Source organism: Otolemur garnettii, unplaced genomic scaffold (assembly GCF_000181295.1).
Source record: "Otolemur garnettii isolate 467f Iridium unplaced genomic scaffold, OtoGar3 scaffold00178, whole genome shotgun sequence".
Taxonomy (NCBI): domain Eukaryota; kingdom Metazoa; phylum Chordata; class Mammalia; order Primates; family Galagidae; genus Otolemur; species Otolemur garnettii.
In genome coordinates this window covers 1,193,333-1,220,265 of record NW_003852573.1, presented here as the reverse complement: position 1 = coordinate 1,220,265, position 26,933 = coordinate 1,193,333, and the positions used below count along the sequence as shown (strand labels likewise).

General features: G+C 43.9%; 1 protein-coding gene across 2 annotated transcripts in view; it reads right to left on the bottom strand.

Moving 5' to 3' along the window:
- The window catches only part of HHAT (hedgehog acyltransferase), a 333,401-nt gene continuing 306,468 nt past the window's right edge, over positions 1-26,933 (bottom strand). For both annotated transcript variants that reach the window (XM_012811853.2, XM_012811851.2), the window contains one exon: positions 1-188. In XM_012811853.2, the coding sequence (XP_012667307.2) occupies positions 97-188 (92 nt within the window). In that variant the 3' untranslated portion in view covers positions 1-96. The remainder of the gene's footprint in view (positions 189-26,933) is intronic.

Below are 26,933 nucleotides of genomic sequence, written 5' to 3'. Positions count from 1 at the left end.
CAAGCACTGGTCCCTCGGAGACTCTCTCGGAGTGGGAGGTCAAGGTGAAGCACCATTTGCCTTGGAGGCTAGCTACAAGGGCTGGGCCCGATAGCATTAGTCAGTGGTGTAAGTCTGGGCCCAGGCAATGCCCACATGGGAGTAGCAGTACAGGAACCCCAGGACAGAGAGGGTCACCCACGGCCAGCCTGTAGGACAAGGACAGAGATGGAAGAACCATTAGAAGACTATCAGGGGCAGGACATCCAACATGAGCAAACTGTCCTCTTTTGGAAAAAGCAACCTGAGAAAGAAAACAGGTCTTGGTTTACACAATTAAGACATATGCTGCCTAGAAATTCTGCTGTAACTGGATCTCTAGCACGTTGACTCCTACATTCCCATCCAGGTCAGCATAAAATGAGGATACACCATTGTAAATGCAATTCTTGCTTAGAAATAAGGTGAGCTTTTAAAGAATACATGCTTAGAGGACTAAAGCAATTAATAATCACAAAAAGGAAAATAAAGTCCACAAGTCCCAGAGTAAATCTCAAAATGTAGATTAAGCATTATATTGAATTGAGTGCCATTTGTAAGCACACAGAAGGGGGAGCCTAAATTAAATATTTGCTTTCAGAACGCAAAGCTTTTAGTGATTCCTTCTACAAATACTTGTCTTAGAATATCTGATGTTCTTTTCTTCTTTGTTAAAATTAGCAGGCCTTTCTGTGGAGCATTTGTTACTTAATGATCTTCATGTCTTCTGCATGCTTCACTTAAACATTTACTGGGGACTTTGGAGAACCAGAAATACTGGGGAAGATACAATATCAAAACAGAAAGACCCAGTCCTCTGTCACAGGTGCTCCCACCTCAGCTTGGAAACACACATACCAGTAAGATTTATGGTCCCCAAAGTCAATGCTAGATAGTGGAATGTACAGAATATACTTAAGCTGAGCCATGTGGGCTAGGAGTTTATCAGATTGAAAGGGGCAGGGACAAGCTACCAGAGAGACCACCTGAAGTGGGACCATTGTAGGCCATCCAAGGAACAGGGATCATGTGATGTGGCTGCCACATAGGAAGAGGGTAAGCAGCCAGGGGTAGGAGCAGAGATGGGACTGTGGGTTATCTTCTTGCTGTGTTGAGCACTGGCTGCGACTTTTATCACATGGTGTGGGTAAGTTATTGTAGTGGACTGGTTAAGTGTGCAGACTTTTAAGTAGGATGAGGCACAAGTTCAAATCCCAGCTCTGCCACTTGCTAACTGTGTAACTTTGAACTAGTTAATGAGATTTAATGTAAAACTATGGATTCAACAACTTAATAGTGTCCTTACAAGGACTGAGTAAAATGATGTAAAGACTTATGTATGATAGGCACTAAAGCGAGGTAACAACAATGGTAGAGAGAGGGCCTGGAGATCTTTTTCCACCAAGATTAGAGTGACCACAGGGAAGTCAAGCCTTGGTCCTTGCCCGTTAGACTGGCTTGCCACAGCATTCTCTCAAGCCCTGCAGGCAAGAGAGGGGATGGCAGCAGAGGACCCTGGGAGTCTAGTCCCAGGGTCAACCCCACACTCAACCTCTGCCTGCTAGTCAGCCAATGTTTGTTTCCTGTGGTTACCATAATGAATTACTCAACATAATAGTTTAAAACAAGAAAAATGTGTTCAGTCACAGTTCTGGAGTCCAGAAGTCCAAAATCAAGGTGTCAGCTAGATCACTCTCCCTCTGAAGCCTATAGGGGAGAATGCTTTTTTGCCTCTTTCGACTGCTTGTAGCACCTGGCATCCCTTGGCTTGTGGCAGCATCACTCCAATCACTGCCTCCATGTTCATACTGTCTTCTTCCTTGTGTTTCTCTGTGTCCTATCCTCTTCTTATAAGGACACCAGTTACTGGGTTTAGAACCCATCTTAAATCCAGAATGATTTCCTCTCAAGATTGTAATATCTTTACATCTGCAAAGACTATTTCCAAAGGAAGTCACATTCTGAGTTTCAAGGTACACGTGAATTTTGGAGGGAGTACTATTTGGCCCAGTAGAGCTAGGTGTTTCCCTAAGCTTCAAGATAGACCCATCCTGCCTGGAGGTCCTCAGATCTCTCACCACTATGGCTCAGACAGAAATGCCAGAGCAGGTCAACAGCTGCTCCTCAGTGGGATCAGGAACAGGATGAGGGAAGGGAGTTTCAGTTGTAAGAAGCACTTTAAGACTTCAGCTATGTTTGAGATGAGGCATCAGTGGTGTCTGGTAAACATGGATCCCAGAGGCTGTCTGCAGAGGTGGGCAAATGGGGATGTTTTGTTTATACAAAACTAGACCTGGGACATTGCACAGCTGTGCTTGGCACCACAGCTATCAAGGGAGATGCCATGAAAACTTCTTCCCAGCAACAGAGCTATATAAAGGGAAATGTCCCCAATACTCTCCACAGGTGAGGTACATATACATGTTTAGTGTGGCCATATAAGGCCTTGAAAATTTTCCCTGTTCTTACTGTCTATGACGCCATCCAGAGAGGCAGGTAGATTACTTAGGAGACTTGTAATCTTAACTGTACTATCAGAACTTATTAAGGTCTCAGTTTTCCCATTAGATGGCAGGAGCCCTGAATATTTTTTAAAACAAGTATGTGAATAAAATAAGATCACAGATTTGGTAATGTTTTTAGAAAGTATTTTAGAAATTCAAAAGATTAATATAGGGTCAACTGAGAACTCTATTATATACACACAGCTCATTGGACACATATTCCCCTATGATGGTAGTCCCAGTGTGCACAGATAGCCATTAAGAACTCCTATTCCTTCCCAATCTCAGGAGAAAGATTTGTGATGACAAGGACAGACAGGTTCTACAAGTCACATTTCAGCACTGCTCAACCAACATTTAGTGAGCACTTGCTATCTGCCTAGCCCTGCGCTAGATGCTGACATTACCCTCTTGTTTGTGGCTTGTCAGCACAAGGTCTTTGACAGTGGGATAGCCGCTAAAGCAAGCACTAGTGCGCCCCCAGGGGACAAAGGTGGACCTGGGGCAGAGCCCCGTCTTCATCGGAGCTCAGATAAGGACAGAATTGTAAATCTGAAAAGCCAATCAGATGGGTTGTCATTCTGGCAACACTCTGGGGGCTGTGATGGCACACAGTCATGCAGGCTTGCCAGTCATTAACAAAAAGATGGTGTCAATAAGGGTCTGTCCTGACAAATGAACTCTGACCTCTCCTACAGTCCTCCTTTCCCCCAGCCTCTCCCAACTCAATCTCCTCCTTCCAGGCTCCCCCTTCTCACCCAGCCTCCCAATCTCTGCTCCTTTTACACCTCCCCACTCTCGCTACCAGCCACCCCCCAATACACACACACAGCATGTCTCTGTCTCTGTCTCTCCATCAGTGAGGCTCATACAGCCTGGTGGTCAAAGGAAAAGATCCTTCTTAAGAAGGCACTTGGGGGCTGAAGTCTTTACATACTCTACATAGTCAAGCCTCTGCTCCAAGAGTCAGTGGTATGTGTGACTTCCCGGTGGACTTTTTATACCTGGACCTAACAAGATCTAAGTTAGTAATCAGTTTTTGTCAGGTCACAGGTAGGCAGCAATGAAGATATTATGAACAGGTTGCTGTCAAGTCAGACAACACTTGTAGGAGATCGGGTAATATAGTTAATAGGACATTTTTTGACAGATATAGCAGAGAAGTAGAATATATAGCATAACAGATCAATTAAGAGGACTGATGGAAGTGGCATAAGAAGAGGAGTAAATAGGATGTAGGTGGTTGTATCATGACATAGTTAATAGGATATCAGCAAGTTGTATAACAACTATAGCTAATGAGAAACAGGCAACACAGAGGGAAATAGCTGGAGTAAAGTGGGAGTGGGAACTGCAATTTCATTTGAAGTTATTATAGCCAGGCAATGCTCTGAGCAATTACATCAGCCTGAAAGGACTAGCACTGGTGTTGGTGCATAGCTTCCTAATGGGAGTACTTTAAAGGGGACTGTAGTTATATTTAGCAGTGAGATAGGTCACACTTTTTCTATGATGAGTTCTTAATTGTCCAACCTTGTATGGTATTATTGAATGGTATGGTATGGTATTATTGAATACCATACAAGAGTCTGGTATATGAAACACAGAGTAATCAAATTCACAGAGACAGAAAGTAGGATGGTGGTTGCCAGGGGCTGGGAGGAGGGAAGAAATGGAAAGTTAGTAGTTAATGGGTATAAAGCTTCAGTTTTGGACAATGAGAAAAGTTCCAGAGATGGATAGTGGTGATGATTGTGTAACATCGTGAACGTACTTACTTAATGCTGCCTAAAAATGGTTAAAATGGTAAATATCATGTTATACAAATTTACCACCCAAACAAAACACAACAATGCTAAGTGAAAGAAGCCCTTGGCAAAATAATACAATATTTATTGTATCATTTATATAAAATGCAAACTACTGCATAATTGTGAAAAGCCTATCAGTTATCGTGGGGAGCTGGGGTACAGGGAGGGATAGACTGCAAAGGGCACTAAGAATCTTTTGGGATGATGAAGCTGTTTTGTATCTTGATTGTGGGAATGATTTCAAAGGTGTATACAACTGGCAAAATTAATCCAATTGCATACCTTGAATAAATGCATTTGACTATGTTACTTTTCAATAAAGCTGACATTAAAAAGTTTTAAAGGTAACAGTGAAACATTAGCCAATCACAGACTTGCCGTACTGGGCTGCAATTTCCTATCCTATATATACACCAACATCTTCAGACAAAAGGTATAGGAGAACGGAATTCATTTTCTAAATGATGATGGGCCTTCATCTTTCTAGGGGTAGGGGGCTTGCCATATACAGAACTGAACACTGGGCCCCCAGCCATGCCATTTTGCACTGGGGCCTCTGAGCAGCAGCATGACCAGCGAGAAGAGTTCTTTTTTAACCATGCAGATGTGTTGGGCAGTAGGAAGGCTGCTGCCGCTGAATCAGCACAAATCCCCATCCTGAGGAAGAAATCAATCCTTCCTAATGGGAGAGAAGTTAATTGAGTTGCTGAATTGTGTATGAGCTATCAATTACCCCATCAAAGGCTCGCTGGACTGTCAGGCTGGGCAACACTCCCGAGGCTGTGGCCGCCATCTTGTCTCCAACAGGGCTTTTTCAAGGGCCACATCCTACTGTTAACCATTTTTAGAAGAAAATGGTTAATGACCAGCACATGAACAAATTGACAGGGAAGCCTTGTTCCTGCCCCACCTCTCAGCCACACAGCACCGTAAGCTCTGTCCAGAATAATTCACAAAGAATATGCAATCTACTGTACAGCTTACAAGGAATATACAACCTCGGTTAATTCTCACGACACTCTGAGGTAATTACTATTTTCATCTTAAGAGAGAGGAACTGAGGTGCATGGAGATAATAACTTATCATGGAACAGATTGCTAGCAGATTCTTCAATGATAGTTTAAATTCAATACTGATATTCCTGTTTGAAGACACATTCCCTCAAAAAGGCCCACAGTTCAGACCCCAAGCCTAGGGCATCAGAACAGTCTGAAGAATATTCTTGATCCCTTAGTTCTTTAATCTACCATTATTTACTCTTATCTACCATTACCACTGCCTTAGCTTCCTTCCTCCTTTCACCCAGCTAAGTTTTCTAGCCACGGACTCTGGTGCCTTATTGTCTGTTGTCCTCCCATCTTATCAACCGCTCAGTCATCACCTTGCCGGTTTGCGCTCCCCTGAGGGTTGAAGAACACCATGACCCACCCAGCTTGGCTTTTGAGTCCCTACAGCTAGACAGATATAGTTTCACTTTCTGGTCCCATGACGCAATGTCACCCAATGGCTCAAAGCCATTCTAGGAAAGGTCGCTTCGTTTACTCTTGAGCACCACCAGGCTGCAAGGGAAACAAAGTTCACCTCCTAACTCTGTACATGTGAAGGATGTACTCTATTCAATGTCACCAACAGAACTATCCATGTCCCTGGAGAGATGCACGTGCATATAATGGCACGTGCACATGGTTATCCTGATGAACCTTACGCTGGTAAAGTTGATGAATCTTGACCTCCAAATAGAGTATGTTAACAGGCTGACTCAGAGAAGAATATCTATAAATGGAACAAAGAGGTGGTTCTAGGAGACACTGCAGAAAGGAACTCATGGAACTTGGTGACTGATGAACGTGGGGCCCAAAGAAAATGTCTCTCCCACCAACTCTGAGAATGGCCTTGGACTGCGCTGGGCAGTCGATAATAGCCAATGTTAAAAGGCTGATCAGCTGCCCTACTGGTTAGGAAAAGCCACAGTCCCAGCCTGTCTGCCCTGACTTGTCTTCTGATACCACAGCAAAAAGAGCAACATCTGGTTCTGTAGAGGCCTCCAGGAGCTGCTCCTGGACTTGGCCACCATCTCTTAGATGCCTTGCCACTTGTTAGATGTTTTGAATATTGGCCTCCCCATCCCATGCATATGTTGTTCTGCTTTGGTGCCATTTTCTATTCTGAGGCCACTAGAGCAGTGGATTTTCAACTGACAGGCCATGGCACAGTGGTATGCCCTGAAACATTTTAAAGACCATTAGTTATTTTCAAAAGTTTGAAGCAAAGTATATTCCTATTTTACTCCTTTTTGTTCTGATCAACATAATTTACATGTGCTGCTGAAGTTTAACTGTAGGTCCCAGTGTGCTGCGAGATTAAAAAAAGGTTGAAAGCCACTGATCTAGAGGATGAGAGTTTCTTTCCTTATCGGACTAGCTCATGCACCAGGCCTAGACCAAGGGTGCTGGCTCTGGCCCTGGTCCTGCCCCGGCTCTGGCACTCTCTGCACCACCCCACCAGCTTCACTACCATTGTTTCATTAATTATTCAGAATGACTTTATGCACTGCTGCCTTCATTAAAAGAGCTGGCTCCTGGCAGCACTTATATTTTACCATGTTCAGATTTGATAGGGAGAAATGGTAAGGTGCCCTGGTAGCTTTATTTAAATCTTATTTACTCCAGTACTGGCAGTCTGGAGATATCGCAAAGCCATTCATCAAATGTTCCTGAGCCTGCAGACCTTCCTCCAGAGCTAAATTTAGACTTTTAATCTTAATAAAGCTATAGGGCAGGAGCCTATTCCCGTCAGAGGGCTGGCTACCTTATCGGAGGACACACAGCAAGAGCAAAGCTGCCCATGCTTCTGCCTGCAAACGGCTGGGTATATTTCCAAACACATGTGACTATGGACCGAAGTTCTGAAGAATAGGCCCTTGCTGCTTTAGGGTTCTAAAAATAATTTCTTACCTCTACATAGTTTGCAAACACAAGGCTCAAATTCATGTTTGCAGGCTCCCAATTATTTAAAAAATATATTTTGCTGTCTCTTTCACATCTTCTCATGAGGAAGGGCGAGATGGTTATTCAAAATTGAAGCAGGAAATCTCTGAGAGTGAGTCTGCACTGGAATCGCATGGAGGACATGCTGAACCAGACTATCGGACCATACTCCAGTTTCTGACCAAGTAGGTCTGGAGTGGGCCTGAGAATCTGTTTCTAGCAAGTTCCCAGGTGATGTGGATGTTGGTCTGCAAACCACACTTCCGGACTTCTGCAGAAAGCTGAGGGATTTCCTACTCACAGAACTAAGCAGATTCATAAACAGACCGGCTCTTCTATGCACAGAAGAGAGGAGACATTCACTCGGCATTATGCATTACTAGGTACTTGACTGGGCACCCTCCACATTCCCACAACCACCGTCACAGGCAAGTAGAACTAGCCCCATTTCATAGACAGGGAAACTAAGGCTCAGAGAAGTAAAGTAACTTTCTCAAGTTCTAACACCTAGTTGGTCAAAGCACACTTAGAACTCAGGCCTGTGCAACTTCAAAGTGTGCTCTGCTGCCTACGCTCAGAAAGCAGTAACTTGCTTCAGGCCACATGGCAGAAAGGCTCAAGCCATGGCACCCTGCCTCCTAGCCAGGTCTCTCATTAAGTCCTCAGCTCTGAATTTCGTTTTACTCTCCTACTCTGGGATAGGGAAGCAGCAGGTTGGGATTCAGACCTCAGCCACCACTAACTCATTCGGTCACCCCATCTCCTCGAGCCCCTGTTTCTCCATCTTTGCAGTGGGGAACAGAAAAAGTGTTGATGAGCAAGTTTATTTATATCTTTTGTCTTGGTTACTGCCTAATTTAGACTGTGGGTACTGAAGAGCATGTTCCCAGTGCCTGGATGATCCTTCATTAAAACTGTCAAGGCCAGAATTATTTGGCCCCTGCTGTAGGCTGAGTCTCCACAGGGGATTTAGCAGAAGGAGCAGAAGGACCATCGTCAGAGGGCTTCCTGCTAACCTGAGTGAGGGTCGTTTGCTAGGTGCTGTGTGTACTTTTAACCAGCACAAACAGCAGTCTTTAATAAATCACGTTGTTCACAGTCAATTTCACCTCCTGATGAAGCCAACCTCTGCCACATTTTTCATCCTTCTCCGACTCCTGATACAAGCCCTGCAGGCAAGTGCTTACTGAAGCACTCACTGCCATAAAGTAAAATCATTTCATGTGAAATTGAGGAAGCGGGAAGAACAAGCCAGAGCCACTTTTTCTTCTTCTGACAGCACAGGCAGAAGGCAGTGCACAGAAAACACATATATTCTCACTCCAGGGCCGGCCAACTAGGTGGGGGACCTGCTTCCCAGAAGAACTGTTCCCTCCCGTGGGTGCCACAGCTCCAACCACAGCCACCAGGGCCAGAGGCTGCATGGTCGGAACAGGCTTCCCAGCTGTTTCTCTTCCTTGTGTTTTTAATCCAGCCTAATTAGGACCGTTGTTCATTGTTAATTCATGACCATACGATACAACACAGCGGATGCTGCCTAACAAACGAGCATAATGAAAGCCACTTTCCTGAAATGATGGCGTGCCGTGCATCGGCCCGACCGACAGCTCTGACAACCGCTCACCCACATCTGTCTTTCTGAAGCGCCTACTGTGCGCTGAGCATTTGGACAGGCAGCCTCCCTTCTTGTCATCGGCAGCACAGTCTGCGTCTTCATTGGAGGCCATGTGAGAGGGTGTCACCGAAGGCTGAGAGCACACTCGGGCACCGCCCTCCTTACCAAGACCTTAGATTCAGTGTCACCACTCTGAGATCCAAATGTGCAAATGACAAGACACTCGGGGAGAACACAGACGACAGAGACAGGATTCTCAGACACTAGGAAGGCTGGGCGGGCGGGCTGACATGAATAATTTGAAATTGAACAGATCAAAACAGCTGAAATTATGTTTCATTTTCTAATCCTCCCTGGTGGGAGGTAGGACCATGTCACTGGGACAAAGAAAGAAACACACAGTGAAAACAAGAGATAAATGAAGATGAGACTGAAGAAACACAGGTACGGCTTGCTAACTTTGGAGACTTATATAAGACTTGCAGATTCCTACCTCAGGTAATTAAAACTAAGAGTTGCGGCAAGCCCCTTAATAAGAAACCATGCTCTGTCTGTACAGGTGGCCTCTATTTTCCACGCTTGTGGGATGTGAAGTCAGTTGATGGAAGTGACCACGGTGTAGGCATCATCTACACTTGCGGGTGTTCCTGGGACAACAGGCATCTAGCAGGCACTGGCCCTGAAGGCCTGGACTTAACAAGAGACAGCAGAATAGGAAGGCTCCCCACGCAGCCCCCTTCCTACCGCCACCAAATGAAAATGCTAGAAAGAGCAGAAAGGGAGGGAAGGGAACCAGGACTAAACTATGTGGACATCTGAAAAGGTGATATCAACAGATGTGTCTGACATGTTCTTTTCCTAAAGCAGTTGTTAGATTAAAGGGCTCCAAATTATGTGAATTTCTAAGCAGAGAACAGCATGATAAAGCCAAGCTCCCAGCGAAGCGACAGTGAGCTGCTCGGGAAGAGGAAGGAAATGTTCCCGTCAAAGTGGCTTTGTTCTCACATCACTGCTCCCTCTTACTGTGTCTGCTAAAGTTTACTTTGCTCATCAACTTGCTGAGGAACAGGATTGGTCTGAAGGCTGGAGGAGCTTGTGCAGCAAGAGGCTGAGGCAGGAGGCTCACTTGAGCTCAGGAGTTCAAGGCCACAGTGAGCTAGGATCTGAGCATAGCACTGTATCCCAGCCTGTCTCTAACAACAAAGGCTCTTCTCCAAGGGAAGGCTGTATGGGTAACAGGGGTAAGAGGAGAGGCCAAGCTCAGGAGCTGCCGTGGAGATGGCACCATCCCTGTCTCCCCATCCAGCCATCTGGCTTGAGAGAAAGCAGCTTGCTCATCCCTTAGAAGCAGATTTAGTGGTCCTGCCTACCAGGAAGAGGACTGGGGATGGAGCAACTGGGGTGTCAGGGAGCCTGGGGCTCCTCTCCACTAACGCAGCATTAGAGCTGCCTGGGGATGTTCAGGGCAGGGAAAAGGAACACAGAACTCCCATCAAACCCACATACCCTGGAGACCAAGGGCTGTGCTGAGGGTGGGCAGAGAGGACACAGAGCTGCCTCCCACCAGGGCTGTTCTTCCCTTAGTGACCCACTTCCCCTGCAGGAGCACAAAGCTACAGAGCTACATGGGAGCCTAGGACAAGCACGGCTGCCTGGGCCTGCACAGTAGCCCAGGTCACCGCTGCTGTCATCACAGGCCACAGGGGAAGCAGGGGGCTAGTGCAGGGGGTGTGTGCTCAGCCTGAGAGAGAGAAAGCATGGGCGGACAACTGCAGTCTCCCTGAGGCCGGCTAATTCCAGGTGCCAGGTTTTACAAGTGATGATGTCACACAGAAGCCCCCTCCCAGAGGTCCAGAAGGGCTCTACTGTGTGAGCACAAAGGCAAATCAAAAGTTTAGTCTGAAAAAGGCCATGAGGTTGCAGGAAAAGCAACTGGATTTTACCTGATTTTGGCTACTACCCAAAGGAACCTGTAGCATTTAGAGACCCCACCCTCCACCTTGACCTGGGTTTCACCACACAGCACTCGGGTGGTTGGGGCAGCTCTGCTAGGAAGGTGTCCATTACAGACAGGAGGCAGGCCCAGATGACCTCCCCAAGGTCCCTTCTAATTCTAAAAGCTTAAAGTCTGATACAATGTAGGTCCTTGAATCACCTTCCCCTTCCCCAAGAAAGCACCAGCTGAGACTGAGGTCCAAGCTAAAAGACCACTCTGTGGGAGCAGGGCGGGGAGGGGCCTCCTGCCAGTCATGGGAACAGAAGGCAGTGTTCTGGCAAGCACAGAGACGTCAGAGGAAATGGCTAAGTTTCACTGACGTGCTTATGAGGCTATTCACCTGACATACGAAGTGACTCAGACACTTTTTTCAACTCAGGTTACACAGAAAGATGTTTTGTACCTTCAAAACCCCACTCTGAAGGAACACTGTGTTCCCCTCAGGCTCCCAGCTCCCCTGTGGCTGTGCACCCCACAGAGAGGCCCTCTGCAGCCCTGCTCCCCGGGCAGCCTGGGCAGCCGGGGTCTGCTGACCCTGCAGGAGCCTTTGCAGGAGCAAACACCCAGCACTCTGAGACGTGCCCTCAGGGAAGCCCTTCCTTTCCCTTCACCTGCTGGAACCAACTGTCTACAGGGGCAGAGGAGACACGGTGCTGCTGAGGTGGGGCAGGAGAGCAGCAGATGAAAGGCAGCGAGATCTCTCAGGGTGTTAGAGATTCATTCACATTCACTGTAGTTACTAATAAGGCATTAGCACTTCCCTGCCTCCTCCATCTTCCTGTCCAGGCAGCCCCCCACCCTCCCTGTGGCAGGCAGGCAGGTCTTTGGGGAAAGTCGTCCTAGCTGTCTATGCTCTTAATTGTTGGCCTCCAGGGAAGGAGTCTCAGCTGTCCCAGTTTCTGGTTGTTTGTGACATCAGAGTACAATATTTACGTGATGGGCTCCTTGTAGAGTTTCCAGATGCGTCTTAGGTTGGGGGTCAACTCAGGGCGTGGAACCAGCTTTCAGTGTGCTTTCTCTGATTCTTCTAAAGCGACAGGGCAGTGTGTACAAGAGTCGGCTCTATGGCCTGGGTCTAGATTGCTCCCCCCAGGTTGCATCTCTGCAGGTCTTCCTAACCTGTGTCCCAGCAACTGGAGCTTGAGGTGGTGGCCAAAGAAGAAATTGTGACAGTCCCTTCCCCTGGTGCATCTCTGACTCTGTCCTTGAGTAGAGTACTGACCTAGGTTTTTGGCACCCTTCCCATCACAGACCCTCCCACCTTCCCTTCCTAGGGAGCGGGGTGTCCATTCCATGAGGAAGGTTTGGCTCTGTTCTTGCCGTTTGGCTGGGGAGGGTCTGAAGATAATGAGTATCACACGAAGTTCACTTTAACACTTACGAAGTTCCTATGACATACAGGGCATTGTGCTAAGTGCTGGGGATACCAGGAAGATTAAAAGGCTGCCCTGATGTTAGGGAGAGAAGAATCCAATGTATAAAGAGAAATCTGATCTCAGGGTGTTCCCTAATGTGAATGAATGATTTAACAAATGAATGACTGATTCGGCATTCAACATTTACTAAGCATTTTCTGTGTGCTATCCAAGGATGCTAGCGTGTGGGATGGGAGGCCTGGAGGAGGTGGGAGGCACACCCAGGTATGCATCATGGAGGGGACACAGGAACAGATGGGGTGAAGGAAATGAAGAAATGGGACTGCAGTGATTCTGATGGCCACCAGCGCACCAGTGGGAAGGGCCACCTCACCTTGGCTGTATTGCCAAAAATTTAAATCTGTTTTTGACCAGACGATACAAATGTAAAGTTTAAAATACACCAAAAGTGGTTAAGTAGGGAAAGTAATGGCAAAGTTTTACTCCACTCCTGCGTCTAATCCCTCAGATCTCTCCCTGCAGGCACTGCCCCCTCCCAGTTCCCTATTTGTCCTTTCCACATTTTCTAGGCACACAGAAATAAACACACAGATGTTTAAAATGGTATTTAACTTTTCATTTCAAATACATATTGTTTTTAAACACAAATACAGCACATGCTGGTCATTCTTTTTCAGGTTCTGTATGTTGGGGATTGACACTACCTCGTGAGGAACTCCACTGAATGGATGTTTAATAACGTACTTACCCGTGGCCTCTGACGGGCATTTATGTTCATGCCAATCTTTTGCTATTACAAACAATGCTGCAACGGACATCCTCGCATACATTTCATTTCACAAAGTCCCAGAAGTGGAAGGGCGGGGTCACTTTAGATAGATATTGCCAACTGCTTTCTACAGAAGAGTTCATACTCCTACTAGAAAGTATGAGAAGAAACTTTTTAATCTATGCCACCCTGGTGCAGCTCCTTGCTATACTATTAATTTTCATTTCTCTTTTGAAGAGAGAGATTGGGCATCTTTAAATTTGTTTCGGAGTCATTTCTATTTCTTTTTTTCTGGGAACTATTTGCATTCTTTTCCCATTTTTCTACCAGGTTGGTATTCTTTCTTATAGATCTGTGGTACTGAAGTTATGGTAGCTAAGTCCAGCCCAAAGGGTGTTCCATAATCACCAGTGGAAGACTGAGGCGCTGGGCAGGCCAGGCCTGGGGACAGCCTGCTGAGTCAGGAGCAGTGTACGACGGCCAGGGGCCCAGTACGCTGCAGGGCCTCACATGGTGGACGCTGTGCCCACAGATCACAAGAGGCACTGGGGTCTGCCTGCCACAGCAGCTCAGTTTCCCACTGATTCTGAATCTTACTTAGTGAGGAAATCAAAATAAACTTCCTTCCTACTGGCACTGTAATTTCTGCCAGGGGCCCACAGCGAGCACAGCCTACAGGAAAGGCTGTACACTACCTCCGTTTTCTCCCTCCACTACCCTTTACTTGGAGAGATAGAAAGGCAAGAGTTAGTTCTGATTCCTCCCTCCCTTCCCAGCTCTCTCCTCTGCTCTCCTCTCTTCCCTCTGTCCATCCCATCCACTCACCTGTTTAATACTGATTGGTGTGGCAGCCAATGCTCCCCCCTCCCAAGGCTTCTCTCATGGAAATCTCATGGGTGTGAGAGAAATCTCAGTGGCCGGTGTGTATCTAGCATCAGTTGCTTCCCTTGCTTGTCTGGACAGTCAGACCTGCCTTCAGTTCAGAGCCGGTCAGGACAGGTGTTGTTAGCCTCATCCACACCATTTCTGGGCCTCTCAGGGTCGGTGCTCAGGACTTCTGTGGGCCTCCCCTCTCCAGCCCCGCTAGCCCCTTCCCTGGGTTGCCTTTACTGCCAATCAAGCCCTGGCCTAGAGGCCACCAGGGTGGAGGCAAAGATGCCTGCCTTATTTAGTCAGAGGCCCAGGTTTTCCTTGTGCCTCTCCAGAGTGGTCCAGGCCCTATTAGTAAGCTTGCTTTACTCTTTAATTCTGAACAATTCCCGCTGGAATACAGGAGGAGGAAGAGACTGGACTCGCTTCCTGTTTCTGGTTCTTGTCAGTATCCCTCCAGCACTGCAGGCAGTGATGGCTGCAGCCACCAGGTGCTATTGGTGCTCTCAACTTCAGCAGCTCTTAGCTCCACCAGGTCTGAGAACTAGCCGTGCAGCACCCTCCTGAGCTGAGGTTCCATCACAGGGCACACCTTAGAGGCTGAGTACCACCCCTAGGGGCTTCTTCTCTGAGCTTCTAGAGCAGTGGTTCTCAACCTTCCTAATGCCTAGTTCCTAATTCCTGTGGGTTGTGACCCACAGGTTGAGAACTGCTGTCCTAGAGTCTAGCAATTCACCCTCTTCCTTTGTCTTTCCCCAGCCCTAGGGATAGTAACTGGTTTCTATGGTTACTAATATCTGGGATGCCTCTGTGTCCCTGCTCTATCAGTCTTCAAATACCTGTGTAATCCATGATATTAAATCCCTTCTGCTTAAATACCCAGTGTGGTCTCTGTTTTCCAGACTGGATCTTAATGGATACACTGTCTAACTCCCATTACAGACCAGAGTCTGAGCAGTGTGCCTGTGATGGTGGGGACTGTCAGGGAAGGAGGGATAAGGTGAGAAGTGTGCCCTGCATGGACGAGGAGTTTCAACCTTTATGCAGAACCAACCAGAGGAGTCTCAAAGTATTGACTCCCACGGTCAGAATCATAATCTACTTAAAACAATCATTACTCTAGGCTCCATTCTGAGCTGGTTTCTCTCTCTCCCTCCAGGACGAGATTGTATAGCTCCTAGCAGACAATTATCCAGGGCTTTTCAATATGACATTTAATCAGCAAAATTTCACTGATGATTTTCTCTTTCTTATTCTGAATTTATAATATGAGAATATATAAAAAATTATGTTTGGCCCTCTTGGACAAACTAGGGAAAGAGTGTGGCACGAAGCAAACAAGCTAAGAAATGGTAGGCTTGCCCAGGGTCGGCATGCCGCAGCTCATTCCCTACCTCCCTAGCACCTCAGAAGGGGTCCAAGGCTTCCCTAATCCACATTAATAGTTACACAGGGATATCTAGCCGATCTAGAAAAAGATTAAAAATAACTTCTACCCAAGAGCTTTCCAATGTTCTGATTAAGAACTTGAGCTGCCAATTAAACTCAAATGCAGGGGGGAGGGACGAGTAAGTTCCCACCCAATAGGTACGTGGCATGAGTCCATGCCACACTTCCTGGGTGAAGGACACAGCCACAACTCAGACTTTAACCTTACAAAAGTAAACTACATACCTTCATATTAATCTGAAAACAAAAAAGAGAACTTGAGTGGTATTTAAATCCCCTAAAATATATTTACAGTTGGCTAAATTTCATGGCTTCAAATAAAAGGGCCTAGTATTATGTTTGCCCTTTTAATGAAAAGAAAAAATAACCCGACTGTGTGCCTCTCTGTTAAACTCAAGAATGCATCTGTAGTTCAACCCTTTTTATGAAATCTCTATAAATGTATTTTTGGAAATCCTCTGTCAAGGATGAGGAAGCACAAAGAAGAAAGGAGCCTTATTTCCTGCTACCACGGGCGGGAGCAGCTTCAGGAGCCGGAATCCTCAGCTCCAGACAACAGAAAGAGCCTTGCCTTTGGACTCGGGAATGCTGAGCTCCGCCGCTTGTTAGCTTTGTACATGAACTCCCCGGGCCTTTTGTTTTCTTGTCTTTAAAATCAGGATTATCAATCCCTCCTCCAAAAAATAATCATGAGGATTGGAGCCATTTGCTTTTCCACTCATTCAGCAGGATGGCCAAATAGGAAATAGTCTGAAAGCCACACCCCAAGCAGCAACCTCGAGCTGTTTCAGAGCGTCAGTGACAAACATCCCCGCCCTCAGCACCATGCCACGCAGGGGGCACAGACAACGCCCCATCTCCCCAGGAGACTCCGCCAACACTCTGGCAAGCCTGCTCTATGCCATCTCACAACTGGAACTCCATAAGGGCTCCTTGAGCCTAATACCTGCCATGGAACAAACGCGTTTCTGATACTAAATGCAGTGAGTGGCCCATACTGGTACAGAGACAAACCCAGAGTCGACTCTCCTGTGTAAGTATCTTGCTGCTTTATTGTTTCTAACCCTGAAATGTGACCAGCTCTGTGCTTAGGATACCCTGGTCTGACCTGCTCAGGCCTCTCCCGCTTACTCTTTGGAAACTGAGGTGAAGCCATGTCTTGTTTAGTGAATCCCTTGGCAATTTTGCCATGCTTAGACTCCTGGAAACGAGCCTACATTCCTGACTCACTTAAGACATGGAGAGAAAAAGGGGTTCCTGGGTGCACCGGGCGGTCAGAAGGGAGCCAGAATGTAATCCCAAACCCTATCTGAAGACAGCCATGCACCTGAAGATAATCCCTATGTATTACCTACTAGAATCAAATATATTGCTAAATATATACTAAATATCCTTTCTACCCTCCTCAAGATTGCTCAGACCAAGATTATACAGTTGGGATGACTCCAAGGACTTAAATTACTGGAAGCTGTTTTCATATAGACCAATTGGGTTATTTAACACAAAATTCAACAGTGCTAGATGTCTGAGTCTGAATAAATTATAGAATCATTATGCTGGGAATGGGGTCACTTGAACTGAACTCCATATTCCCTGAACATTTCCGCATGCAGGCATGTTAACCCAAATGTTCCTAATACAACCAGCTTTTGCATTTTGCATAATGCACATTCAGACCTCCATGCAATTTTCAAATTAATCCTGCATTATGTATTAACAAACATGCAATATGTACAACCATTCATTTCTCCATATGACAAATAAATCCTCGGCTGGAGGAAAAAATAACTACTAGAAAATGCATGTGGTGTTATGCGTGCTCAATTAGCTTGTGGGGCTGAAACGCTAAGTGCATATGGATTTAGGGTCTTGAGGTAATAACCAAATAGCACCGAATAAGCAGATTGGACATTAAAGACAAGATTTAAGACCTCCACTGATGAGTAACGAACTCAGAACACTGCAGTAGCAGAAGGAAAATATATGCAAAGATGGAAAGAACCTTCTCTCTCTCACCAGCTCCACCAAGCACATTGCCGGGGAGAAAGGGCCAAAAAACAAATGCATGTGGCCAAGTCTCCTTCAGCCAAACATATATCAACTATACATTCACACTCGTCCTGAGAGGACCAACAAAGCAGCACTCAGTTTCCTTGGATATTTTTATCTGTAGGTGTTCTGCCTCCCCATGCGAAAGTGATTCAGATGTTGATGTCACACGTGCCCAGAGGGTCCGAAAAGGTTATTACTCACATAATGAGGCTTTCTGGGGCCTAGCAGGCCCCCAGGCCCTTCCGAAACCACCTCAGCAAAGGGAGGGCAAATGCCTTTCATTTATATTGTCCCAGAGGTAGGGGATGCCTGGGTTTGCAAGGTGTGAACTACCACAGGCACTGGGGGAAGGAGTTGTTTCTTTCTTGGCTTGCCCAGAGGTGGTCACAGAGGCTGAAGGAAGGGTGGGGCTTGAAAGCTGTCAGTAATCAGACACCAAAAATGGAGCAGACCCTTTATTACAATGTCCTTACTGTCTTGCCATTGGGGATGCAAAGCTCTACTCTACAATTTCACTACTCTGTGACTTGACGTACCTAAAACTGTTTGCCCACCAGTAAAAGTTGTGTAACATTTAAAACAGATGTTACACAGATTAAAAGAAACTGGCCTCGTGCCTGTACATAACAGATGTTCAATAATTGTTTCTGAATGTGAAAATTTAAGAAGAAAAATCTGCTTCCTCCACATAGCTCCACATTTACCCTCAGCTTTTTGTTCTTGTGAAAACTAGAAAGAGGCCATCAGCCCTAGGAAGGCTTTAACTCCTTACCAGAGATTTAGGGATAAGGGGTAAGAATAGAAAGGGGGTGGAAGGAGTCATACGGTAGTGGGGGGTGGGAGGTAGGCAGGGCACTACACAAGGCCACTCCCCCAAATGCATCCGGTGACGTATCTGTGTGGGGCCCCTCTAAAGGCCACAGTGGATAGGCAGGTGTCTTGGCTAGAGAGAAAATGGCCCCAGTGGGTGAGGAAAAGGACAGGAAATGGTAGGTATTTGGGGTTGAATCGTGTTCCCCCAGAGATATGTTTAAGTTATAAACCTTTGTACCTCAGAATATAACCTTATTTGAAAGTAGGGTTTTTGCAGATCTTAATCTGTTAATCAAGTTAAGATAAAGTCATGCTCGATTAGGGTAAGCACTAAAGCTAATAAGACTGTTGTCCTTGTAAAAGAAAAGAGACCCAGACAGGTGGGGAGAATGCCACATGACGACAGGTTGAAATGATGCAGCTGGAAGCCAAGGCGCGGGTGGGACTCATGGCCACCGCCATCGCTGGCAAGATGCAGGAAGGATACTACTGAGTCTTGGAGAGAGGATGCCCTTCCAAAGCTTCGATTATGAGCCTTCAGAGCTCTGGGCCACCCAATTTGGGGTACTTTGTTACAGCAGCTCTAGGAAGCTAATATGGCAAGGGAAAAATCATTTATCACTTTCATCTTTTCTTTCTCTGAAGACTTCCGTATGTGATATTACTCAAAATTGGAATTGCTGGGGATGCTAAATTTTCTTTTGTTTGAAAATAATGAACAAATTTCAGATCTTCATTTATTGTCAACTAGCTGTTAGTTGCTCAGAATTACATATACAATGAGAAGATATTGTATATAAAACAGCTAGAGCGTTGACTCAATCATTTGTATACTCCATGTTAATATTAGAGATTCACATTTGTAAACAGAAGATAAAGATGCATTTCTGCAGGATCTGTAAACAAAGAGAAAATGTTCAGAGGGATTCTTTCTGGCTTATGGGATTATAGATCATTTTTCTTTCTTTTCTGTTACTTTCAAATTTTCCTTATGGTGATAAAAAAAATGTGCAAAAGAAATACATTTTTACTTTCCAAGAGATATTATTATTTTCACAAAAAAGGAAAAAATAGGATTCAATGTCTTCTTGTCTCATGGGCTTTTGTTTTGATTTTTGATCTTAGGGCTCAGGGATATGTTCGTTGCTTCTTGATTAGACTTAAAAGGATTTGAACAGAGCACACAGTAGCAGAAACATATCCATTTGTTCCTCTAGAGATTAAGAAAAAATGAACTTATTCTGCTAGTGCAAGAGGCTCAGGCCAGGGATCTTGTAAATAATTTCTTTTGATTTAGTATAATAATGCAGATACTCCTTCTTATTCTCAAGCGTTTTCAAAAATAGGTCTTAAAAGTCCAGCTGCTTAGAAGTCTCTCATAACAAAAATCAAACACATTTAAAAGTAAATATGACAATTCTGATTTCCCTATGATCACCCACAACTTTCAACTAAAAATTCTGCACAAAATACATAAAGCAACTAGCTTGGTGCCCTCAAAAGGAAACAAAATCAACAGATTGTGGAGGACTCAAACTGGGTGAAGCACTGGGGTGAGTTTCTCACCCTTCCCCCCCACCCCCCCTTTTATCTCCTCTCTGCAGGTCCCAACCGTGGAACTGCAAGTCGGAGCTGCAACAGGAGGCCTAACTCTAGAACCAAATAAAGAGGCTTCCTGTGACTTGGAGCAAGTGTGGGGAATCTCAAAGGGGAGCAGGCTGGGGAAGGAGCTCCCTGTGTGTGAATCCCTACTAATCTCAGACTTGTGCCTGCACTGCACAGGACAGACCAGAAGCAGTATTTGGAAGGCTTGGGCAACTGAGTTCACATTTCAGTCATTGACAAGTCCCAGACTAAATTTGAGTGGTGCAAAACAGACTCAAAGTGACACAGTAAGGCTCTGAAGACTGAACTGAGAATGAAAGCACAGAACTTGCCATTCGAACCCAACCAGGTTAATTGTTCTCTAGCTTGATGGTGGCAGGGAACACACAGGGGCATACACTTGTCAAAATTCATTGACTACTATATGGTTCTTAAAAGGACAACCTTTTATTGTATGCAAATTTTTCCTAAACAAAGCTGATTAAAAAGAAAGAATAGTGACAAACAATAGCATCTCCATAACAGTGAAGATAGTATCTGGTAAGGCAGCAGCCAGGTATGATGAGAAGCACATCCTACTTGCTAAACTGGGTGACCGCCAATAAGTTGTTTAACCTCCTGAATTCTTTGTTTCCTCATCTGTAAAACAGATTATAATAACTGCCTTTCTAAAAAAGCTTTGTGGACTAAATAAATGGATTAAATATGATCAAAGGCGCAAGAAAGTACAATTAGGAAATATGAGAGGACCTTTACCTCTAAATGACCACTCTGGAGGACAAGGCCACGAGCAACAAATGAGAGTCAAGGAGAGGCCTTACCAGTGACAAAGGCTGTGGGCAGATCCTAATTGCCTACTGCAAGTTTCCTAAAGAGGGCCCCCATCTCTTGTAACAAGTTGTTCTAAGCAAAAAGTGGCCCATGGCTAAATGTTTAGAAAATGCTGAATTAAAATTAAATCAATGTCCTTACTCTGTACGGCAATAGGGCCAGTGTATAGAGTAAATTTCCAAAAGAGGACATGCTTTGCAAAAGTTCCCAAACTAATTTTGCCTAGCATCTCTTTTTAGATGGAGCACTTCACTCTCTTAAGATTATGATTTCATGGATTGTATTTTAAAAATATTTTGGGAAATGCTTAACTCTTGAAATGAGCACTGGACTGAGAGTCAGGACATTGATCTCTAGTTCTGGTAGTGTGCAAGTAACTTTACCTCTCTGGACATCAGTGTCCCCTTCTCCAAAATGGGAGGGTGAAGCCGGTATCTCTTCCCCAATTCTATGACTTCTGCAAAGTATACTGGAGTGAGTGTCTTACATTGGAACGGGGATAGACAAAAGGACTTCTAAATTTCCAAGTGATTCTTTTAAAATGTGCATCTTTTCATCCACAGATCTTAAAAATAGAAAAAAATTAATTTCCCCATGGAATAAATATTTCCAGACGTATTACATCTCAATTCTTGGCATATGAATACATCATTTTCCAGCAGCTCTAAACACCACTGGTTCATCTATGTGATGTTTCCAGATGCTTCTGCAATTATCTCTGTTGTATTTAAATTCCGTCCATTAAATTGAATAAGATGTTCCCTTTTTTCTTCCAAAAATGCTATTTGCTGGCAAAAAATAATGGAGCTAATGAGAGACAATACAAAAGCCACTCTCTGCAGGCAGGTTGTTCACACGAAACCTGTAAATGATTCATTTACCAGTCCTAAATTGTGATCCCCTTCGACCTCTGCATCTCTAGCTTCAACTGGTGTAATTACAATGATGCCTTAAGAAGATGAAAATCTGATTCACCCTCCATGAGTGGTATTTCATTTGTGATGATCAAAGACTAGAACTGACTGCCAATTTTATATTTGTTTCCTAAGTAAATCCAGGAATATAACACTTACCAATATCATAGAGATGTCAATCCTCAACAACTTTTTAATATATATTCATGTACTTCCAGTTTAAAGCCAACCCAGTAAAATTTTTTTTGTAGAAATTGGCATGATGGATGTTTCCAAAGAAACACATTTCTTCAAAGATCTGAGAGTAATCAAGACAATTGCAAAGTATGAAGGTGATGAAATTACATTAGCAGCAATAAGATGTAAAACTTCACAAAGATAGTACAGTATTGGCCCAACAAGAGACAAATAGACTACTGGACATTTGATTAATGACAAAGACTGCACTATCCATCTGTGGGGAAATGACGGTCTTCTTAATGAATGTTGCTGATTCAATCAGATACACAAACAGAGCCCCTGAAACCTTGATTCCTATCTCACATCACACACAAACATTAACCCTAAATGGACTTGTAGATATAAATAAGAAAATTAAAACATTTAGTAAAGCCTATAAGAACAGTGGTTCTCAACCTTCCTAATGCCACGGCTCTTCAATACAATTCCTGTGGGTTGCGACCCACAGGTTGAGAACTGCTGCTCTAGAAGATAATATAGAGTGACTTGGCTAACAGGACTTGATGCAAAGTAAAAACTTTGGTCACCAGACAGCACCATTAAAAGAGTAAAGAAAAAAAATAAAGGAAGCCACAGAGGGGGAGAGCATATTTATAATACACAAAGCCCACAGAAGACTCTTACCAGAATATGTAAAGACTACCTACAAAGAAAGAAAAAAAGGCAATTAACTCAATTTTTTAAATGACCAAAATACTTCTAGAGACCAAGTGGTCAATAAACAGATGCAAAGATACTTAAACTTTAGCCATCAAAGAAATGCAAATTAGGATCGGGATGAAATACCAATACCAAACACACCTACCCTCACAGTTGAAATTAAAAAGAATTTCAAGTTTTAGAAAAGATAGGGAGCAAGTAGGATTCTTGTGCACAACAGTGAGAGGATAAACTGGTGCCACCACATTAGAAAACTGGTATCTTCTACTGAAGCTGAACACATGCACAGCTTGAGGCCCAGCAAGTGCCATTCCTGGGTATATGCTCAATAGATATCTATGTGCTCTTAAAACATGTACACAAGTTTCAATAGTCTCAATCTAAAAACAGCATACGCATCCATCAACAGTTGAAGAGATGCACGAATGATGGTATAGTCACACATGGAAATATTATACAACCATGAAAATAAATGAAGTACTGCTCTACGCAGTGATATCAATGAATCTCTCGAACATCATGTTGAATGAAGCTGGACACCAAAGAGAAATGCAGTCAGTTCTGCTTTAGTGTGACGTACATGTTTCTAAAACTCCCCACACCATGCAAACTCATGCAACTAAAGTTGCAGGGCTTATGAGAAAACAAGGTTAGAGACGGAGCATTCAAAACTTTGCCAGTAACACATTTTAAAAAGATATAGAAATCTCAGGACATAATGTTAACTGAAATAAGCCAGGAACAGCAAGTTAAACACCACATGGTCTTATTCATATGTGGAAGCTAAAAAAAGTTGATCTCATAGATAAAAAAAGTTGATCTCATAGATAAAAAAAGTTGATCTCATAGAAGTGGAAGCTAAAAAATGTTGATCTCATAGATAAAAAAAGTTGATCTCATAGATAAAAAAAGTTGATCTCATAGATAAAAAAAGTTGATCTCATAGAAGTATAAAGTAGAACAGAGGCTACAAGAGGCTGAGAAGAGTAAGGGGAAGGTGGGGACAGGGAAAGAACAAAGGATAAAATTACAGGTAAATAGGAAGAATAAACTCCAGAGATTTATACTACAGTAGGATGACTAAATTACCTAGTTTTGGATAGCTAAGAGGAGAGGGTATTGAACATTCCCAGCACAAAGAAATGATAAATGTTCTCAATAATGGATACGCTTTTTACTCTGGTCTGATCACTATACATTACATGTACCAAACATCACTAACATTACTATATACCCCATAAATACACACAATCATTACTTGTCAATTTAAAATATGAATAAAAAACATAAAAAACCAGGAATCTAATAATGCAACACAATTTTCCACATGTAAAGTAATTAAGAAATGCATAAATACTAAAATAAGTAGCACTTTATGTTGAAAAAGTCCTGATGTTTCCGTATGAGAGTGGGCAGAGGGTTACAGTTTGTAAACTATTGTGACGTGGTGAAAGCAGCGTTACCAGAGATCGGAGGGAGCGTGTAATACCAGATGATGGGTGTGCCTCATAACACACTCAGTGAACTCAGGGGGCTGGTGGACGTCGAAGGTGTGTGCATGAGTATTTATTCTGGGCTCAGTTCAGCTGGGCTCTGAAGTTTTCTGCATTCATTTCGAGTTTCTTGAGGACAAAATTGCATATAAGCAAACACTAAATTACATTATGCTCAAATTGTTCCCTAATGTATCCATCATAACAAAAATTTGCATTTTCAAAGCAAGGATTATAGCAGAACTGATAGTCCCTTCTTATTCTATTTAAATAGAGTTCAAACACAGCCAAAATGTATCTGTGCATTAGATATTAGGATGCTGGTTACTCTATAGGGGGTTATAACCAAAAGAGACCATGAGAAACTTCTAGAGTGCTGGGTACCAGCTAAACAGGTATGTTCAATTTGTAAAAGTCGCTCATGCTGCATACTAAAGACTCGTGTATTTTAATACATGTGTTATATCTTTTTTTTAAAAGTTTAAAAATAAAATACTATTTTCAAAATAGAAAAATAAAATCAATCTCTTTTAGGAAAGCTTCCTAGGCATTTAAGACAAGTCACAAGATTTTCCTGACCCACTGTCTGGCCATTCAGTTCCTCCCTCAAAACACACAATGACTGACATCATGTCACAAGAATTTATATACATCCGTATACAGCTCCATTCAAATAGTGTGCAGAAGCTCATCGTTCATACCTGAAGAATAACACAGTAGGAGTTCTGTGAATAGTCCCATCTACATAGATAACTGGTAAACCTAGTGGTGTAATGTAGTAAAAATAGCACTGAAGAAGAAACTAGGTGACATGCATTCACATTTACTACCTAGGTGGCTTTAGCAGGGCGTTTAACTAGAATTGTACAAGGTCATACAACTCGGTTCATGAACTCTTCCTAGAAAAAGCGCTACCCACCTCACTGCTGAATATCACTATAGTCTCCTTTGACGTATCCCCTTGGGAAGCCAGGCGCTGATACCAGCACCCAGGCCACCCTTCAAAGCACTTTTGAAAACTCTTTCTCTGGAATGGCAATCTGAACTATTACTGCATGAGGTCTGACAATTAAGTTCACAAACTCATCCTAGAAAAAAAATGCTACATACCTCCTCACTGAATAAACTATGGTTATTACATGACCCAGGGGATGTGTACCTGTAAGATGTAGTATTTCTCTCTCTTGTGTTTAACTGGAATGTAGCTCATGACTCTTGTTCCCTTCTGTGCAGGCAACAAGGATGTTTTGGAGATCAAGATCCCAAAAAACAAAAACAGCCAGTGTTAGCCTAAAATTTATTTCTTAATACAGTCTCATGTGTGATTGGGGCTTGGCAAAGGTATTTTGATGGTGAGGACTGTGGTGTCCTGAGGGACGTATGTGTTCATCAGGAAGAGACGGGCATCCTGAGGTCTGAGCACATCCAGAGGCCTTTGACAGTCTGCTGAACACATGTTTAGAGTCAGAACTCAGTTATCTGTACTCAGAGAAGAGTTTTCACTACAGCTAATATCCTCCCCATCCTAACCCTGGGCCCCAATCAATTCACTTCTTACGGCACCTCCTCGGGTCTCCAAATATTCAAGTTGCTTTTCCTAACAAATTAAGCAAATTGAAGGGAGACAAAAACCCAGATGCTGATTATTTACATAAATTAATTTGGATTACCAAGAATTGGACATATCAAAGTTGCCTAGGGCTGTTGGGTTCTTGTCTCCTTCAGAAACCTCCTGCTAATTCAGCAGGAGAAGCCATGGGTCAACTCCTCTGGGCTGAATGGTCACTAGCAGAGATATTAGAAGTTTCCCACCTTATTAACTAATGCTGGCATTAATAGATCGATTATGGTGGAGTTCTCAAGGGCATACCTGTAGAGGGAGTATTTCAATCAGATTGGCTAGGGGTGACCTTGAAAATGTGGGTTCTTGGGTCTACCTTAGACCTACTATATCAGAATCTCACAGGGGTGTCCAGTGGTTTTTGTTTTTGTTTTTTCCTGCTGCATTTTAGAAGGATTGTCTTGGGCTACACATGAAATACACAAACACTAAGAAAAGCTGATGAGCAAAAAATGGTCTGTTTATAATGTTCGCGGTATCTGACACCACAGATTAAGCAAAATAGGCCTCAAATAATCCACATGTGGCCCATAGGCCGCAGGTTGGACACCCCTGTTCAAGATAACAGTTTAAAACCTTAAATAAGCTTTCCAGGTAATTTTTCTGGGCAATAAAGACAGGAAACAAGTGCTCCATAGGTTGGGTGAGGGGACAGCTGACATCTTACTGATTAATGATGATAAAAAGGAGCAATGTCATTAAGAAAGCTATTTTGAACAAGGTCAGCCTCGAAATCATTCGACACTGTGTTAATAATGGGAAGTGCAGCTACCAGGCATAAGACTTGCATGGAGCCAGGGAGAGGAGGCAGAAGCCAATGTCCTACATTGAGTTGTCACAGCAAATAAGCAAAACCGGAACATTTCCAACACGCCATTCAGAGGACTCTTCAGAGATGAGATGTGACTCAGGTGTTCCTGCCACTTCAGCAAGCCCCTGGATATGTATCAAACTCCTCTCAGTCCCCACTTCTACGCATCCATCTGTTTACTAGATGAATTGATAAAGAGCATTTTTCCTTTGGACAGCCTGGAAAAATCATCTTATGCTAAGCCTCAAAGCATAAGGACATGGGAAATGCCAAGCTGACTTGATGAAAAGCTGCAACTGGCACAGTTGCCAGACATTAGCAGCGAAGCAATGGTCGGGATTTATTTATTATTATTATTATTGAGAGAGAAAGGAGAAAATGGAAGGACAGAAGGAAGGGTAGATGGAGAAATGAATGCTGATGGCAAGAAGAGTGGAGAGGTAGGTGGGCAGATGGATGGATGAATGGATAAATGGACAATAAGACAGACAGATGGA